Genomic DNA, 19756 nt, shown 5'->3' on the forward strand with positions numbered 1-19756 from the left:
GTCATAAACACGTAGGTAACGGAGTTGGGCAGGAATTGAAGAATTACCTGTTGCATTTGTGGGCATCATGACTGTGAGTGTGTGGGAGTTTTTATTGTTTGGTGTTTTCAGCCTCTCAGCAACAGCACATAATGCTTGTTGTGTGAATTAGCATAATGTCATTTCACATTAACATACATTCGTAAGGTTCATTTGAAGATGCCTATTCCCATTGTTGCTGTGCATACTGTGAAAACTGTGAAAATGTTTTCCCATCCCGCAAACCATTCTGTCTCGTTGTCCCTGGAGATCACTGGAGGACGTTCATTCATGTTAACAAAGTCACGTCTGTCTGTGCTTTTGGACCACCTGGTTCTGATCCAGGATCAGACAATTGCATTCACTTTCAGCGGATGAACTTCTAGTGTTTACACACACACACACACACACACACACACACACACACACATAGACACACACACGCACATTGAATGTGAATGAATTCTTTGACTGCTGCCATATGTCAGTCTAATATGTTAAGACATCACACTTTAACAGCCAGTAGGAGCGTCGGAGTCGCATGCTAATCTCACACAGTCTGCACTATTTTTTTTTTGCTTGTTTAGAAATGCATATAAATATTTTATTTTTTAAATAAGTTTTATATTTTTATATAAATACAGAATTAAATAGTGATTTATTTTTATTCTAGATTAAAAAAAAATATAATTTTTGTTGTTGTTCTAGTCAATAATTATTATTTACGCTAAGCATTAATGTTGAATAAAATGTTGAGCCAATGCCAAATGTTTTTATTCAAGTAAATCATTCACTTTGCATGGACAAGCAGAGTTCAAGGTCTCCTCTGAATACTAACAGAGCCCACATTTTGTTTTCTCCCTTCTTTCCACATCTCAAGTGCTCTCTTGAAGGTTAGGACGTTAACCCGACCCAGCTGTGCTTTTTACTGGATTCAAACATTGAATCTGGATTGTAGGGTGTAATCACAAGTGTGTGTTTTACAGTGCTTTGAAGGCATATATGTGTGAGAGTGTATCTCGTTTAACTGGATGCATATAGCAAGTTGGTTCATTTTTACAGAGTCACACATAATATATATAAAAAAAATTCATATTGGAGAGTACAGCTGCTCTAAATGTAACTCATTCAGTCAGATTTTAAAGGCATAATTGTTCTGAGTGACTTTAATGATGATGTTAATTTTGTTTGGCTTTTCTTTCCACATCGCTGACGTAAGAAAACAGAGTAGTGTTTATGAGATGATAATGGTATTTTGGCATGGGCACTAACTTCCAAGTGCTATCCTGAGCACACACACACACACACACAAACTTCGGGATATTTTACACTAGCGCACTGAATGTTTTGCTAGCCTTCACAACCAAACATTAACCATGGAAATAATATTATGCAATCACCAGTACCACCACATTACTTTAAGGTTGTGTGTAGGATTTCTGCATATCAGTCAGGGTGGTCTGTTCTGTATGTGTGTTTACTGGGTCAGAGGGCATGCGAGGATTGAGTTGTTTGAATCTGAGTACAGATGTTGTTATGCTTAGCTTTAATTCGTGGTATTACACTTGTGAGTTTGTATATGTGTGCTTGTGTTTGAGAGAGAATATGTCATTTTTCCTCTGTCAGTATGGCATGCATGTGCACATATGTCTTTGTGTGTTTTTCTGCACCATGCGTGCTGTAAAAGTCATGACCCTTTGAGGACGGTTTTAGGAGGATGGCTTTTGAAGATGATAGTAGGATAGATTTGTAGTCCAAACTCTTATAGAGTTCAGTTGCACATACCAAACACCATCTACTCTGTCTCTCATTTGCATGGATTTCTATGTCTGGCTCCCAGTTTAAAATGACAGTTTCTTGTTCATCATTTACAAGTAAGCAACAAAAGAGGATGCTTTTCCACGAAAGAGCAATTTCAGCTGTGATTTAACTGCATTTCCACAGATCCCTGCACCAGAGGACTAAATTAATATTTATGTGTATATTCACGTCCTGTTTTTATGTGGTGAGAATTAAAGGAAGATTTCCCTGAGAGGATTTAATTTCACATCTTATTTAAGTTAATGTATCATTCTGCTCTCTCAGCTCTTTTGGTTTTATAGATATAAATATATATTTATTCCTCTCCCTTCCAACTTCCTTTTTATTTCCTTCTTTCTTCGTGAGATGTTTCTTATTGGTTGTTATTACTTCCTTTGAGCGCAGGGCTGTTTCAGGCAGCGCTTTAATGAAGTAATGATGTTTGTGTCTTGGTCCCAGACACGGAGGGTGAAATGAATGCAGTCCAGTAATTGCATGTTTTATATTAGTGTCTGCAGCCTGAGGTCTCACAGAGGGGCAGGAGAGAGGGAGCAGATGCGAGGAGAGACAGACTGGGGGATGTAGGGAACAAAGAGTGGGAAACTAAGCATGACTGGAAATGAGATGCATCTTATTTATTTTCAGTTGGTGATGAAGCTGGAATTTTAGAAGGTGAAAAGAAAAGAGAACATTTATAAACTATATTTTTAGCGGTGATGGCTTGTGCAAAACTCACCATCATGACGTTTGTGGGTTGATTGTAGTTGCCAAGCTGCTATAGATGGTTATGTTCAATGGTTACTTGTTAGGCGGCTAAAAGTCTCCGATATTCTAGTATCTAGATATAGGTTAAGTCCATCCTTCAATGTAAGAGTATGTTGTTTTTTATTATTATTTATTTATTAGTTTTTTATGTCCTGATATTCTTCTAATATTTATTATAAATAAATAAAATAATCATATTTACTACTAGTAGTGCTACAGCTAATATTTATTATGAATATTAATTATTATTATCATTGCTGTTGTTGATATAAAATGTTTGTACATTTCTATAGTTGTAATTTTTTAATTATATTTACTACAACAATGTATTATTAATAATAGTATTAATAATTATTAAAAAAAGATATGCATTTATATAGTAGTATAATTCTAATATATTTAAGTATTAGTTTACAAACACTAATAATAATGTATGTAAATATGATACTTAAATATAATTAAAAATAAATATGTTATTGTAGAAATGTATATCTAAGCCTTTTATTTACCGTATTTTTAGGACTATTAGTCGCACCTGAGTATAAGTCGCATCAGTCCAAAAATAGTTCATGATGAGGAAAAAACAAGTCTTCGAGTCGCACTGTACTATAAGTCGCATTTATTTAGAACCAAGAACCAAGAGAAAACATTACCGTCTCCAGCCCTCTCGCGGCTGTAGACGGTAATGTTTTCTATTGGTTCATTTCTCTTGGTTCATTTCTCTCGGTTCATGTCAAATTAATTTTGATAAATAAGTCGCACCTGACTATAAGTCGCAGGACCAGCCAAACTATGAAAAAAAGTGTGACTTATAGTTCGGAAAATACGGGTTATTATAAATGTTGTTGTTGTTGATGATGATTTATTATATAATAACAATTACAAAATTATATGTATTGATGTTTGCTAATATTAATATTATATGTAAAAATTTTTTATTAAATATAACTAGAAATAAAATGTTACTTAATGTACAACTAAAACTAATGCGCATCTAACCCCAGTGTTGTTAATAATTATAATAATAATAATAATAATAATAATAATAACAACAGCAATAAAAATATTAATAATCATATAATTATATTGTTGTTGATGTATACTGTATTATATTTTCTAATAGGAGTTTGTCAAAGTTGTTTATGGTTTTATTATTCAAATCCCTAAGCTATGTAATATTTACTATACAATAGTAAAGAGTCTGCTTTGGAGAATAAATGAGGTTTCAGGGGTTGATTTTGTCCATTTAGGACCCTTTCATTAAAGTGGCTGAGCTCCCAGATGGAAACATTTACAAGCAGAAGAGAAGTAGACCCCCGAGAGAGAGCGAGAGAGAACAGCGCAGCATGACGGCAGAAAAAGATGAACACATGCAGAGAGAAAGAAAGGGGAACCGTATCATCCATGCTGAAGCAGAGGAAACGCTCCCCTGCCTTCCTCAGTCACACACTCCATGCTGAAGCTCTGTCCAAATAACGCCGTGTTCCTCTGATTCTGTTATGCAACACTGAACTGGATGATCGTGTGCAATGTTTAATATGGCTTTTAATAAGGCTCATGTTGTCAGGCTTTCCTCTTGTGCTAAACTGAACCATATCCTAAAATTCTCCTGTGCAGCAGCCGTCATCCAGGCATCTGAAGTCCGCTGTCATCTAATCCTGTTTTCAGAGCCCTCCTCCCTACCTGATGGCCCACAGAGGTCATTGCCATGCTAGACTGCATTATGGGTACTTTTGAAATGCTCAGCTGCTTTTCTGATTAACCCTTGCTGTTGTGATCCTCACATGTGACAAAACCCTGTTTTGAACTTCATGGAGCATATGTAACGTACAAATCAGGTTTATTGTGCTTATTTTTGTTTTTGTTTTAAAGGAAGTAACGTCAAGAATAAATACGATTGCAAACTGTTTTTCTTTCCTCCTTCTCAAAGGTTTATCATTCTAAGCGCAGCTGTGTGGGAAAAGCCATTATTCTGACGGGCCAACATGCCCCGACGGACACTGAGGTCCAGTTGTACCAGAGAGTCCTACAGCAGCAGGGGTATCGAGTGGATCAGGCCCGTTACGCAGAGACCAGCGCCTCACTCAGACAGGACAGAAGAGGTGAGGGGAGGGGGACATCCTGTCCTTTTGGATGTAAATCCAAGTTATATTTGGAATATTACTGTAGTACTTACTGCATAGTTTACAGTGCACTGAATGCTGCCTATTTTTGTCATCTTGTATGTAGTAAATGTATGCATAATCAAAACTATAAACGGTTATCCCATGACCTAATTCAGTCAGGTTAGCAGCTTTGATATAATGAAGAGTAAATGTTAATTTAGCATTTTTAAAGGAGTAGGTCACTCAGAAAATGTTCTTACCTGCATGCCAAGATGTAGTTTTTTTGTTTTGTTTTTTCATCAAAAAAGATTCAGAGAGATTTAGCATTACATTATTGCTCACCAATGCATCCTCTGCAGCAAATGGGTCCAAACAGATGCTAAAAACATCACATTATTCCAAAAGTAATTCCCACGGCTCCTGTCCATCAATTAATGCCTTGTGAAGTGAAAAGCTGTGTTTATGAGAAACAAGCTGTTTGTTAAAGCTTTTTAAATTTAAACGGTAACTTCTGGGCAAATTTCTTCATTCATAATATAGTGAACAGAGGACTCGTATTTTAGTCGTAACCTACAGTTTGAAATTAAACTGTCTTAATTTTTTTAATACAAACACGCAGATTTTTGCTTGACACAATGTTAATTGATGGACTGGAGTTGATTAATTGTGGATTATTGTGATGTTTTTAGCATCGGTTTGACTTTTCATTCTGATGGCACCCATTCACTGCAGACGTTCCATTGGTGAACAAGTGATGTATTAAAGAATTTCACCAAAACTATTCTGATAAAAAAAAAAAAAAAAAAAAATCTACATCTTGGATGGCCTGAGGGGTTAGTCAGTTTTCAGCAGACTTTTTTGGGTGAACTATTCTTTTAATCCTTTTTTGTGTTAAATCATGGCTGAAATTACTTACGTTTCATTTGCCGCATTGGGACTGGAAGCTTAAGTAAGTGCATTGCAGTATGAAAACAGTATGCTATGCACTGCAACTTGTGTTATATGTAATAGGACATCTGTGTTTAATTATGCATACAGAATATATGCATATAATACACAAAATATGTTCTGCATACAAAATCTATACTAAAAATGCTAAAAATATGATGTTAATGTGCTGTTGAGAACATAGCTAACATATGAATGCATGTTTTAAACGCTATGGTTTCAGGACAGATTTTGGTATGTTTAGAACCAAGCCTGCTGTGAGCTAAATTCACCAAACTGTGTAGTATACAACCTAAGCATGCTGCAAATGCACTGCACTTGACTTAACCATTTGTTTCTAATGTGAGGAACTGGAAGGGATGACAAAAATAAATATTATCCGTTTTTATCACTGTACTCACCTTATTTGATTGAATTGAATTTTAGTTTAACTCATAATTAAATCAAACGTGAAATGATTGTTTATTTCCATTTCACTACATTGAAGCATACTACTGTTTTAAATATTTACTGTTGAATACTGCTTGTAGTGTTTCAAAAAAATTTTGTGAGTATGCAGTACACAGTACATACTGTATATTACTGTATGTAGTACGCAAGTATTCCAACCAACTCTGACTTGATTCGTATGTGTCTTATCAATATTTTGTGTGTATGTGAGGTATCATTGATTGGTTTCCAGGGACTATAGTTTACTGATTTATTATACAAAAATATTTGACCACAGAAGAATGCTGCTATTGACCAATCAAGAATGAAGTATTCCAGAGAACCGTTGTTTGTTGCTGGCTCGTGAACTCAGAGGTTTGTTGTTCCCGTCCACCGTCAGGTGGTTCAGGGGTTAATTTGGTCTCCAGCTCAGTTTAAGCACTGCTTCACAGTCACAGCTGGGGTCCTAAAACCCTCCTCCCCTCCTCCAGATCGTGACTGGACACAGATAGGTGACTGAGATGAAGGCTTCTATAGTGAACGGTGTCATTTAGTTTCTGTAAATGTCTTTCACTTACATAGCACCAATCATTCATATGGCCATATTAATCCTAATCATCATATTACTGCATACAGTAGTATTATTCAACTTTATTACCACAAATTGAGATTGAGTTTAATGTTATTTTGACCCCTTTCTTCAATATAAAAATAATTAATTTCTCTCTCAAAAGAGTTATTTTGACTCTATTTGAAAGCCACATTTCCTGAATGAAGTATGTAATGGCATATTATTTTGGGTAAAAAAAAAAGAAGAGAAAAACCAAAACAAAATACAGTGAGGTCCAAACATCTGAGACCATTAGTGAAAATGCTTCTTTTGTACATTTTTCAAATGAATATACATTTTGACAAAATGACCCCGATTTTAGGGAAAAGTTTTAACTAGACCTAGAAATGAGATTTGCACATAAAATCATTTGATTTCCTAAAATTGTTTTAGATTTTCAATATGACTTTTTTTAAACAACACTATACCATTATAGTTTAGTTTAGTTTAGTTCAGACCAGACCACGCAAGTATGTGCATGTGTATTATGTGATTTAGATAAGCAGGTGTTTGTTTGCGGACAAAGACAGGTTGTCGACAGCTGTCACTCAGGTTGACGGGTTGGCCTGCAGACATATCAAAAACTTTGAGGTCATCAGGCCAACAGCTTTACCAGAACCATACAGAGAAACATTACTGATAAAACACACACTTATCTTAATGCCAGGAATGCTGGAGGCAACAGAGCCTTCCAGTGCTGCACATTACTGGGACATGAAACTGTGTGTACTGTATATAGCGTGTGTGAATATGCATGTTTGTAAAAGGTTTGATGATTGTAGATTTACACATAGTGACAGTTATGTCAGTACAGATCATAATAAAGATGCTTATTTAACTGTGGCTTGTTTGGTATGCAGCACTTATAAACTGTATCTTAGGTTTTGGCCTGGAACACCACTGGGAATCATGGGAAAACAGTCAAGCAGAAACATTAAAATGCATTGAACTGGTTAGAAATGATGAGCTGTTAACAGCACTGTCAGAATCTAGAATGAGCTGAAATTATCATGAGTGTATCAGGAGAGACGTGAAGGCTGATTTCCCATTATTCCCTTTGGCTTTAAACAGTATTTCCTGTTGTTTGGGCTGGGACGGCACTCAGGCACAAAACGTTTGGACTTTATGCCAAATACACACCAACCCATTTCCTGGAGCAATCCTGAGCACCACAATAACTACCAGATGTGCCTTTTCCAGTTTCTCTCTCTCTGAAAGAATTTGAAGTTTTTTTAATTCAATGGTTCTAATTTCTTTAAGCATTAAACATTACACATGCACATACAAAGCATGTTCCTAAATCAACTTCCTTTTGGTCTTAGATTAGATTAGTTAGTAGGAATGTATGATTATTTGTATTAAAACTTGTTAAAAATTCCAAATGTATTTATTTATTTAATTTTTCTGGTTGGTTAATAAAAGCAGTATAAAGGACATTTGACAGCTGTCATGTACTCATAAATCATAAGTGTTTGCATACAGAGAGGTTGTGTAGGGGACTATGTGTCTTTGATGTCTTGTCAAAACCACGAATGCTCTTCCTTTATTTAAAGCTGCATAAAAGAAATTAAAAAAGTTAAAAGAATGTCAAGTATAGATGAAGGCAGTGAAAGGAAAATTGGCAGTGCCTCAGATTCTTCCTGACTGTGTGTAGTGTTGCTACAGCATTAAGTAATCCACGCTTATCCTCATATTTAGGCCTGTAAAAGGACTTCGCATCTGTTGGCCTTCTGTATTATAAGAGCTAAATATGACAAAACCTTCCTTTAGGGACTTTCAGGAATGTTCTAGTTTAAAAAAAAAAACATTTATCAGTAAAGTAATGGTATTTCAGCATTTCCAACAGAAATGTCTTTCACTTAAAAACAATGAATAAAAATAATACAAAATAAAATAACATTTTACAAACCTGATTCCAAAAAAGTTGGGACACTTTACAAACTGTGAGTAAAAAAGGAATGGAATAATTTACAAATCTCATAAACTTGTATTTTATTCACAATAGAATATAGATAAAGTATCAAATGGTGAAAGTGAGACATTTTGAAATGAGAGATATAATGAGAGATACACATTCCAAAAAAGTTGGGACAGGTAGCAATAAGAGGCCGGAAAGTTAAATGTATATATAAGGAACAGCTGGAGGACCAATTTGCAACTTATTAGGTCAATTGTTAACATGATTGGGTATAAAAAGAGCCTCTCAGAGTGGCAGTGTCTTTCAGAAGTCGAGATGGGCAGATAGAATACAAAAGGATTAGAGAGCTATTTTTTATTTAAGAAAACGAGCAGCAAATGAATAATATAAATAATAATAATTATTATTAATAATAATAATAGCCAGTAGGTTGCTGCCTATTTAGACTACACATAATTAAATTATTAAACGGTTGTATATGGTTTGTATTAGTCTGTAGTTGTAATTGTAATACATTTATTTTAAAAAATAAATAAAAAAAGTAGAAGTCTATGTCCTCATTTAGATAGCAGAAAATCTGTGTGTGTCACTGCATTAATCCTCTGTTTTTGGCAAAACTGTCATCAACACATAATCTACGCTGATCTTGCCATCCTTTTTTTATTGCTTTATTTAATTTACTTAATCTCTTGCTAAATATATTCTCCCTTGAACACAGATGGAAGAGACTGGTCCATCTTGATATGCCTAAAGGGCTCTGAAAAAAGTTGCCTGCGAAAAATCAACTTCGCCCATCCACAGCACCAACAAATGGTAAGACCACCCACTCCCTATAGCCTATATCCAGCGCTCTTGAAGAGATTCCAGTTTATGATGCAATGCAATGCATAATAATGATAAAAAAAAATTGTATTATAGCTCTGACACTGAGAAGGAAAAGCAAACAAACACTAAGTGCTAATGCCAAATGTTTTTTGTTTGAAATGCATGTAAAATAAGATCTGGTCCAGAGATTCAAAGGAATTTTTATAGAAACCAGGATGCAGGATCCAGTATCCTCAACTCCTCTGATCTCACACTCTAAATGCAGAAAACCAGTCTATAAGAACCTGAACCATTCTTGTAATTTTACTTCCGATTAATCTGAAACCTGTATTTAGTAATGCTTGTATAATGATGAGATTTGCTTAAATACCCCAGCTGTTGTGAGTCTCCTGAGACCGTTATAGTTCTGGACGTGATCCAAGAACAACTGCTACTTACTGTCTCCGTTATTAAATCACTCTCGTTCATAAGCTGTTAGTCATTTCACGGGATCTTAAGGCATTAATGAAGGCTGACTGTTTGAAATGCTTTTAAACTATCTGTTATGGTGGTCTTGGTTAAACTCTGACCTCTGATCCCTCCGGGGTTAAATCTCCATACAGGTTAACATAATACCAGCCTTTGCAGGAGTGTTTCTGGACATGGGCGGAGTCTGCCGGTTTCTGACGGACAGCCAGCTGTCAGGTGAGCAGCAATGTTCTAAGCATTTCTTTAACACAGATACTGAGAAAGTAATGCAATTTTGCAGCCACAACATGATTTCCAGTTTCAAATGACTTTGTTCTGTGGAAGACAAAAGGAAATGTTTTAAAGGAATGCAGTATATTGCATGAAATTGACTTTTGTGCAAAAATGTTTTAGGGATAGTTCTCATTAATGAAGTTTCTGTGATCATTTATTTGCCCTCATGTGGTTCCAAACTTAACTCCAAACTGTGGAATACAAAGCTGCCTATTTTTAGCAGTTTTTGTCTTTATAATGAAAGTCAATGGGGTCCAATCAGTCATTGTAGTATCATCTATATTAATATTTTGAAGGAGCTTTTATTTTATCTTCTCAGTTTTCTTTTTCAACTACCAAATATTACATTTAATAGTTTTAGTTTTAGTTAACAGCATTAGATCCAAAACAACCGCTTTCACCACTTTAATTGGTTAAAAAAAAGTTCAGTCCTAATTTAACTGACATCTCCGACAATGCAGTGTGTGTCTGTGACACACTTCTGTCAGGTGTGTATGGGAGCGTTTTAAGCTTGTCTCTGTAATTACTTATAAAGGTCAGTGTCAAGGGTGATATTTACCGTGAGTAACTCTCTGCTGCAGGGATATTAAAAGGCAAGTGCACATCATAAATGCCATTTAATAACAGCCATAGTGAGTTATCGCTTCTTCAGAAAGTCGCTTTCTTCTTATATGTGAGAACGCTGCATTACAAAGCTCTTTGAACCTGTTCACGCTTAATTTCACTGCTTTGAACCAATTATGAACATCACTTCTGAAAGACCTCATAGGAGGAGAACAGTGCTTACTTTCTATGACAATAATTACTGATTTTTCACCCGCTGGCCCTATGGCATCAATACTGCCCAGCTTCAGAAAAGGAGGCTTTGTCTCTGACCCTGAAACAATATTGTCCTTCCTGTTGGCCCGACACCCACAGAAATATGAACAATTGAGTCCTGGTGTTTGGGGTTTGGCTAGGCCAGGTGATGCCCTCTTTATAATGGTATCGGAAGGCAGGCATACTGTAGAGTGCACAAATATACACATGACATGGACGGGTCAGTGACCAAGTTGAATGTAAGCTCAGCATAGCTCACACACTTAGGTAGGGAGTGACCCTGACTTTGGCAGAAGCACGGGTTACAGAGATCTTGATGTTTTTCCAAGTGTTTCTTTGGGGCCCAAGGCTGGTGTGTCATGTGGTTTAACTGAACGAGGTTTGGAGATGTGCACTATAGACATGTTTGAGAGTATTAAGTATTGCTTGAGCTGTATGGAGTGGTGGCATCTTTTCTCTGAGGCTGGTGAGACATAGTGTGTTTCTGATTAAATGGTGACGCGGTGACTGGAATCACTGAAGGAATTTTCATTCGCAAAGTACTGCCAGAAAACCACTCACTTACTCAGAAATGCTGAGCTGTGCATGCGCTGATATGAGGACTAGTAATCACGCACATTAACTTTTGTAGGTCTTGAATTAAGATATATTTTTGCAATACGGTGATCCTAATCACAAATAGTGATCTGAGTCTAGCAATGGTAGCTACAGTACCTTGTGCAGTGCCACAGAAATACAAACCCAGAAAATGACAAAATGCATCATTTATTGACTGCTTAAAATTCACAGGATTAATATAGCCTAGTTTTTACCATATTTTGATCAAATAAATGCAGCCTTGGTGAGCATAAGAGACTTTGTTCAAAAACTAAAAGAAAAAAAAAAATCGACATTGTGTTAACCAAATTCTGAGGCAGATCTGCTTGATGACGAAATGTGGTCCCAGAATGAACGGTGACATTGAAAATCATTCAAACACGTAAAATATGACCTGGTATTTGTGTGTGCTATGTATTTGTATGTTGAGACTAACATGCAGTTAGCTAAGCATCAAATTCTATTGAAATTATTTGTGATTCAAGTCTATTGCGTGCTTCATATTTGGGTTGCAGAGTTATTGCCTATGGAGACTTATGAGGTTACACGGCTGTTAGCTGTGTGGACCATTAGGAGTAAGGCAGCTCACCGTGTTTTAGAACAGAGCTGCAGTTTACGTTTCACAGAAGCAAAGCGTGCATGTGAGAAACGTGGCCAGACCCAATGATTTAATAACGTGGTATCTCTAGACACATGTCTGGAGGTCTTTGTGGAAAGAATTGAAGTAGCTTTGGCCTTCATGTCGATACATGTGCAGTGTGTCTTCCTCACAGAGGAAATCAATGTGCCTGAACTTCTCCCATCTGTTTTCCATCTCAGGAGTGACATTACCAATACGTCCTTCTGCCTGCGCTTTTTCCACATCTCCACAAGAGGGAACCCCGAATGTTGCTGAAGATGAATGGTAAGTCATGCCACATCTGAGGGGAATGGCAAACCAAAAATATTACGATGTCAATTTTCTCTTCAGCGTTATTGTGATTGTATCCTACAGGAGGCGGCCAATCACATTCAGCCATTCGGACACTCAGAGCATGAATGCCACCATAAACGTGTACGTCTTGGTTACTTCAGCAACACCGCTGACCGCTTTCGTCCACCGCACAGCCTTGGTCAAACCCCACTTGGATAAAACTAGTTATACCACCGAGGTAAGAACGCATTCTCCTTGAAGTGGAAGCTGTAAAACAATTACTGTTAAAATAAAACAATATCTCTGAATCCCAATACTCAAACGAGCTTAGAAGTGATTATTAGGTGCCTTTTAGCTATTTCAATAAGCTTTTATATTTTTTAAATCCGATAAGATTGCAGTCTTAATATTGCAGTTTGGATCCCAGTGCTGCCGTTTACTGATGATAAAAGCTTGGCTAGGCATTGATTCCCCATGTGATGTTTATTAGGCCTCCACAGCTGCGAAACACCACTCTCATTGCAGTTTAACACTCTCTCTCTCTCTCTCTCTCTCTCTCTCTCTGTGTGAGTGTGTCTAATGCTAGATTACTGAAGAGGCTTCAGTCAGAGTCTTGTTAACAGCTGGAGGGCACTTTGAGATCTAATAAAACACAGATCATATTTACTGAGTTTCAATAGTTGATAAAAGAGCCCTGACAAACAGGCAGATCACAATAAAGTCTGCTCTTTCCCTTCTGGTTCTCGGTGTGTGAGTATGATATAGATCTAATGCAAAACTTAGTGTTGGACCACTTGTGTGCAACAGTGTTTGTGCTTGTGACAAGACTTCCGTTTAGTGGCATCTTCATTAGAAGTAAAAAAACAAACAGTATACTACAGCTAAATATATACAGTGGGGCTCGAAAGTTTGGGCTCCCCTTGCAGAATTTGAGAAAATGTGAGTAATTTTCAAAAAATAAGAGAGATCATACTAAATGCATGTTATTTTTTATGTAGTACTGTCCCGAGTAAGATATTGTACATAAAAGATATTAACATTTAGTCCACAAGACAAAAAAATTGCTGAAATTATTAAAATAACCCCACTCAAAAGTTTGGGAACCCTTGGTTCTTAGTACTGTGTGTGGTCACCTGATGATCTTAGACTCTCTTTCTGTTTTGTGATGGTTGTGCACGAGTCCCTTGTTGGTTCTGAACAGTTAAACTGAGCAGCGTTCTTCAGAAAAATCTTTAAGGTCCTGCAGATTCTTCAGTTTTCCCAGCATCTTTGCATATTTGAACCCTTTCCAGCAGTGACTTTATGATTTTGAGATGCATCTTTTCAGACTGAGGACATTTGAGGGACTCAAACACAACTATTTAAAAAGATTCAAACATTCACTGATGCTCCAGAAGGAAACTAGATGCATTAAGAGCTGGGGGGTGAAAACTTTCAGAATTTGAAGATCAAGGTAAATTGTACTTAATTTGTGTACCGGGAAACATACATCTATCTTCTGTTCATATTTCAACAAAATAAGACAAATTTGGCCATCTTCATCGTGTTCAAAAGTTTTCACCCCCCAGCTCTTAATGCATCTTGTTTGCTTCTGGAGCATCAGTGAATGTTGTGCATGAGTTGAAGGGACTCATGCACAACCATCACAAAACAGAAAGACAGTCGAGGATCATCAGGTGACAGCACACAGTATTAAAAACCAAGGGTTCCCAAACTTTTGAGTGGGGATATTTTAATAATTTCAGCATTTTTTTTGTCTTGCTCACATTTGCACAGATTCTGCAAGGGGTGCCCAAACTTTCGAGCCCCACTGTATATGGGTCAAAGATGAGACATCTCATTTTGGTGAACACGTCAAATTAAATCCACAAAAGTGAACTTATATATACAGAATGCATATATTTATGTAAAAATCAAACATACTCGTTCTGACCTGTACTTACTAAAATATATATAAAGAATAAGTGATAATACTGCATTTCATTATACTTTAAATGATTAAAAAACTTCTTGCTGACTAGTTGGTAAAACTTTTGATTTTAAATGACAAATAATTCGTATTTTAGGGATGCACTGTGAATTATTATTATTATTTTTTTCTGTAAATCATGGTAAAAATATATGATAGTAATATTTTTTATTGCTCTGAGAAAAATAAAACGACACATTCTTATGTATGGGGAAAAAATTAAAGCTGCATTAAAATGTAATTTATGGTGCTTGAAACCCCATTTTTGTTTTTGAACCTTATGTACAAATCAAGTGATAGCCATGATTTATTTATTGTATTTTTTACCTGTTGACTGTAGTAATAGACTATTGTTGTTCTACTGCCCTCTACTGGCAGCGCTTGGTAATCACTCTTCAGCTCAGCTCAGCTGCCTCTGTCTGTTGTACAATGGAAAGGTTTCTCTGTCGAGAGTTAATGTGTTGATACTAGTATGTGTGCAAATCATTCAATCACAAATCAAGGATCAATCTCTTGTCCAAGTGAGAGAGTTTTTGTCTTCGTTACTGTATCTGCAGCGGTAGAGGTATGAATGTCTGCCATTGTTCAATCATTATTGATGAACAGGATTTCTGGTGTTGAAATTGGAGTGTTCTGCTCAATCTGTTTAGAGAGGCTGAATGATGAAGTAATAAGATCTCTGTTTGCCTCTCAGCTTTTAGTTCATGTACTGTGTCCGACTGATTTAGACCTCTCTCTTTCAGTTGCAGGTATTCTTTAGAGAAAGACTGGGTCCTGTTCTCTCTCATAAGGTCATTGAGCACATGAATCGCATCATCAGTGACATCCTGAAAGCTGCTTTATTAACCACAAAGGACAGCAGCTCCTCATCCAGGTCAAAAACACATACTTCAACCAGAAAATGACAAATTTAAGTGTATTATAAGTGTATTATAAACATGTATTATGTATATTTATATATACTTAAACCTGATGGTTTTGTGAAATTAAGAACTTTTTTTAAAGTACTTCATAATTGTATTAAATTATTATTTTACATTTTACTTTAAAAGCCATTATTATTATTAATAATGATGATGAGAATTTTGGGGTTAACTGTATTTATAATTATATGCTATGCATTGTGTTTTGATCAATGGATTAGTACAATTTAGTGTTCTGTGTTTCTTATAGGTGTCAGCGGTGTTTTCAATTAATGACCTTCTCATTCCACTATAATTCCTCTCTTGATCCGGTAGTGGTAAAGGTAAGGATAAACACCAGTTTGATAAGGATGCTGAAAAATTACACAACTGTTACAGTAGATAATATTCCATGCAAGCTCTCAATTTGACCACTAGATGGCAGCATATTAATACACATTCACATGTCTCTTTCTGTCTTAGCTTCAGACTGATCTACACTTTGACGGAATGAAGGACCCTCACTTTGATGGACAGATAGCCAAGGAGTATATGCTGGAGGATGTGCTGAAACTGCTTTTCCCAGGATGCAGCAGCGATGCCGAGGAGCCTAGTTTGCAGTTTAGATCAAAAGAGGAGAACCAAAACCAAAAGGTGAAACTCGCTTCAGTTTTTTCCTGGCATTACCATATGCAAGTGAACTAATTAACTAAATTGAGCCAGTGAAAAAAGACAATTCATTTCATAAAAAAAAATATATATATATATTTTACTCTTATAATTTGCCATGCTTTACAAACAGTCGGTTTGTATTTATTTTGTTACTTTTCATTTTTGTTGCTTTGTAAAATAGTCTTTTTTTTAAGCATTTCAGTAGTGTCTATTGTTGTCTAATTATTTGAACTTGTCATGCAGTACGGTGACTGTGAAGGGCCAAACGGTCTGTGTCTGCCTCCAGATGAGATGCATTTATTGCAACAGTTTAATCAGCACCTCAAAAGACCAGGACCCTTTCAGCTGGTAAAAACACATTTTATGCACTTTCAAATGTTCTCGTATTAGCTATAGCATATTGATGACTTCAAAGCTTATTAATATGGACTAACAGGCACATATGCAATTGAATTGGATTTAATGTAATGTGAAATCAGACTTGTGTGTGTGTGTGTGTGTTGGCAGCTCTATCCTACATGTCCTCTTCCTGACGATCCTCAGCATGATCTAATCCAGACAGAGTCCCTCAGCGCACTGGATTATGGATGGAGACCAGCTCTCATGGCTCTGCTCCAAGAGCTCAGCCTTTACTACACGAGAAAACATCAGACTGAAAGGTTTCAACACACAAGATCATATCATCAAAACGTATTCTTTCTCCAGCGCTGAAATGAGTTATGCTGCAAGCATGCAAAAATCCTGCAAGGGTTCTGGAGATAATATCATACAAATCATTATTTTATATTCAGTCATTCTTAGTGGTGACCTGTGGTGCTTTGGGTCACCTGCAGTCCAGTCGAAACATTTATTTTTACAGATTAACTCCCAAACCTCCTGATGTCTTTTATATATATCTTTACATATAACTACAGTCTAATAAACGTTTGCATTTCGCTGCAAAAGCATAGTCAGAATAACATCATTTCAGATATTCTTGCATTTTTCACTTGCAGCCAGTGAAAATATAGACAAGGTAAGTACATATCTGTGCAAAAAAAGTTATTGTTGAGCCAACCATCTGAGCCATCTTGTTATTATCTGTGATGACGGGGTCTGTGTGCTGGTTGGCGGGAAGTAAATTGTCTGCATCTGTCTGGCTGGATTGGAATCCAAACCGAGACACAACTCTGTTGCACGATTATATAAAGGTCTTTGAGCATACTGCATTGATTGCATTTCAAACAAATTAAGACACTTTTTCAAGCCAGCACTGATTGTTTTTATGTTAAAAAACAGTGGTGGGAAAAGCCATTAAAAGGCTCCCTTTTGCGATTCCTGGAAGAAAAAAAATCTTCTAACATCTCATGCTTCCAATCACTTGTATTTAACAGACCATTATAGAGCACTTGCTGAGTTTCCTACTAAAAATTGCTGCGTTTTCTATAATTCCAACAGCTTGGATGATCCAAAGAGCCTAGAGGCATCAGACCCGCTGTCAAGAAAAGGCAAGTAGCATGTGGTAACATAGCCTGACTATATGAATTACAAATAGACACTAGATTTGTTTTTATGAAACGCCAACTGTTTTTAACTTAATCAGAAAATACAAATCAACTATTAAATGTGCCTTACTCGCTATTTTCAAGGGAGGTGTGTTGATCCCCACCTGAGGCAGTTGTACACAGACCCTCCGATGGTGCTGATGCCAGCGTTTAATGCACGGGAGAAGGAATATCGAGCCGAGGTTCCCTTTGATGTGATCACCATTCGTATCCGGCCTGAAGCAGTCAGCCCTCATTGCCACATTCACCTGGATGAACATCGTGGACCCAGGTAAACCAAACACAACTTGCTTAACCACAAACTCAGCTGCCACATTGTAGAATTAAATACTGTGGCATTACAATTTAGCATTTGTGTACAGTAATGTAGTTTTTCACTGCCTTTTTCTTGGTAATCAGATCTGGCTTCTTATGTGTCAGCTCAAACTCACTTCACCATTTGATTTGATTATCAGATTAATTTATGAATATACTTTCCCATGCCTGGCAAGTCACACACATATATTGTAAATCCCTGATTTCTATCTGTTAGACTCTTACAGAGTGTAATTTCTAATACCGTATTTTTCGGACTATAAGCCGCACCTGAGTATAAGTCGCATCAGTCCAAATATACGTCATGATGAGGAAAAAAACATATAAGTCGCACTGGACTATAAGTTTATTTAGAACCAAGAACCAAGAGAAAACATTACCATCTACAGCCACGAGAGGGCGCTATATGTCTTCAATGTAGACTACAGGAGAACTGAGCAGCACAGAGCGCCCTCTCGTGGCTGTAGACGGTAATGTTTTCTATTGGTTCATTTCTCTTGGTTCATTTCTCTCGGTTCATGTCAAATTAATTTTGATAAACAAGTCGCACCTGACTATAAGTCGCAGGACCAGCCAAACTATGAAAAAAAAGTGCGACTTATAATCTGGAAAATACGTACTCACAGAAGGGTTAAAAAAGCTTTTACATATTTTAATCTGACCCTGACCCGAGATCATAACAGGAGGCTGAAGTATTGGGCAATTATTAAAATGACATTATAAGTGTGCATATGCGATCAAGTACTCAGTTTCTCAGAACTCTTCTCTGTTTCCTTCAGGATGGCAAACTACCCGGTTGGCCTGGGCAACAGCAGAATCAACATTCTGGTGATGGACGAATCAGAGGCTGAGCCCATCGTCATGACGATATACACTCTGTACATATACCGTGAAAGCAGGCCCAGTCTGCCAATGTTTGAGGAGTATGTGATGTGCAGCTTCATGCAGGTACGCAGGACAAAAACACACACACTCCCGCCAGCTCCTCTAACACACACATCTGTCTAAAAGGAATTTGTCGGCCAGCTTATGAAGTTTGTTACATTCCTAGGTTATTTTAAGCGCTGGAAATTTCTTATAGTCCACAAGATGTGAGGTGTGGATCTCATATTTTTCATTTCATTTTTAATGCAGTAAAGTTTTTAGAACTGATTCTGGACCATACCGGCACTTTCTTTGTCATGGATGTTCAGGTTTCAGTGCCTGTTCAGTACTGATCGTAGAATCACAGTTAAAGTGGATCACAGCAGGTTTCTGTCACGTGTGTGTGCATACATTTGTCTGAAATTGAGAAATTATTTAGTAGTTTCTATTTATATTCATCTATATTTACCAATATATATTTTACCAGATCATTTAAGGCGAGACAATTAAGTAGTACTTACATACACCGAACTTTACAGTTTTATACTTATATTCTGAAGGTTTTTACAGAAGGGGTTGTTCATATATATTTTGCCTGTTTTTTTACAATGTTTTATTCCTTAAAAAAATGATGGAAGAAAAATTCTGGCTGTTGTCAGTATTTTCTGATTTATGGAGTGATAAAAAGAGATCCCCTCTGTAAAAACCTTTTGAGTCTAATATGTCAACAAAATGAAACATTTCATTTTGAACCTGGCTTCATCCAATGTTTGAATTTTTTCTAAAATATTGTATGCAAATCAGCACATATTTAATTACATAACGCCTTATTTGCATATTTAAACATATCATTTTGAAAAACTGCGAGCACATTTATTATATACAGAATGTTATCATCCATTGGTGTGGATGCTACAAAAACTTAACCTTTTAAAATGTACACTTTTCTACCTTTATAGTTACTAATATGTACACTAATATGTCCCTTTAAGATGCTAATAT

The 19756-nt window shown here is 36.5% G+C and overlaps 1 protein-coding gene across 1 annotated transcript in view; it reads left to right on the forward strand.

Moving 5' to 3' along the window:
- The window catches only part of LOC113048013 (cadherin-like and PC-esterase domain-containing protein 1), a 42780-nt gene that overhangs the window by 2236 nt on the left and 20788 nt on the right, over nt 1-19756 (forward strand). Inside the window, exons 2-14 of the mRNA XM_026209504.1 lie at nt 4514-4685; nt 9312-9406; nt 10021-10102; nt 12395-12479; nt 12570-12726; nt 15201-15331; nt 15631-15703; nt 15843-16013; nt 16275-16379; nt 16539-16690; nt 17469-17518; nt 17660-17846; nt 18670-18838. Of these exons, the coding sequence (XP_026065289.1) occupies nt 4514-4685; nt 9312-9406; nt 10021-10102; nt 12395-12479; nt 12570-12726; nt 15201-15331; nt 15631-15703; nt 15843-16013; nt 16275-16379; nt 16539-16690; nt 17469-17518; nt 17660-17846; nt 18670-18838 (1629 nt within the window). The remainder of the gene's footprint in view (nt 1-4513; nt 4686-9311; nt 9407-10020; nt 10103-12394; nt 12480-12569; nt 12727-15200; nt 15332-15630; nt 15704-15842; nt 16014-16274; nt 16380-16538; nt 16691-17468; nt 17519-17659; nt 17847-18669; nt 18839-19756) is intronic.

This window comes from Carassius auratus, chromosome 29, assembly GCF_003368295.1.
Source record: "Carassius auratus strain Wakin chromosome 29, ASM336829v1, whole genome shotgun sequence".
In the NCBI taxonomy this organism is placed as follows: domain Eukaryota; kingdom Metazoa; phylum Chordata; class Actinopteri; order Cypriniformes; family Cyprinidae; genus Carassius; species Carassius auratus.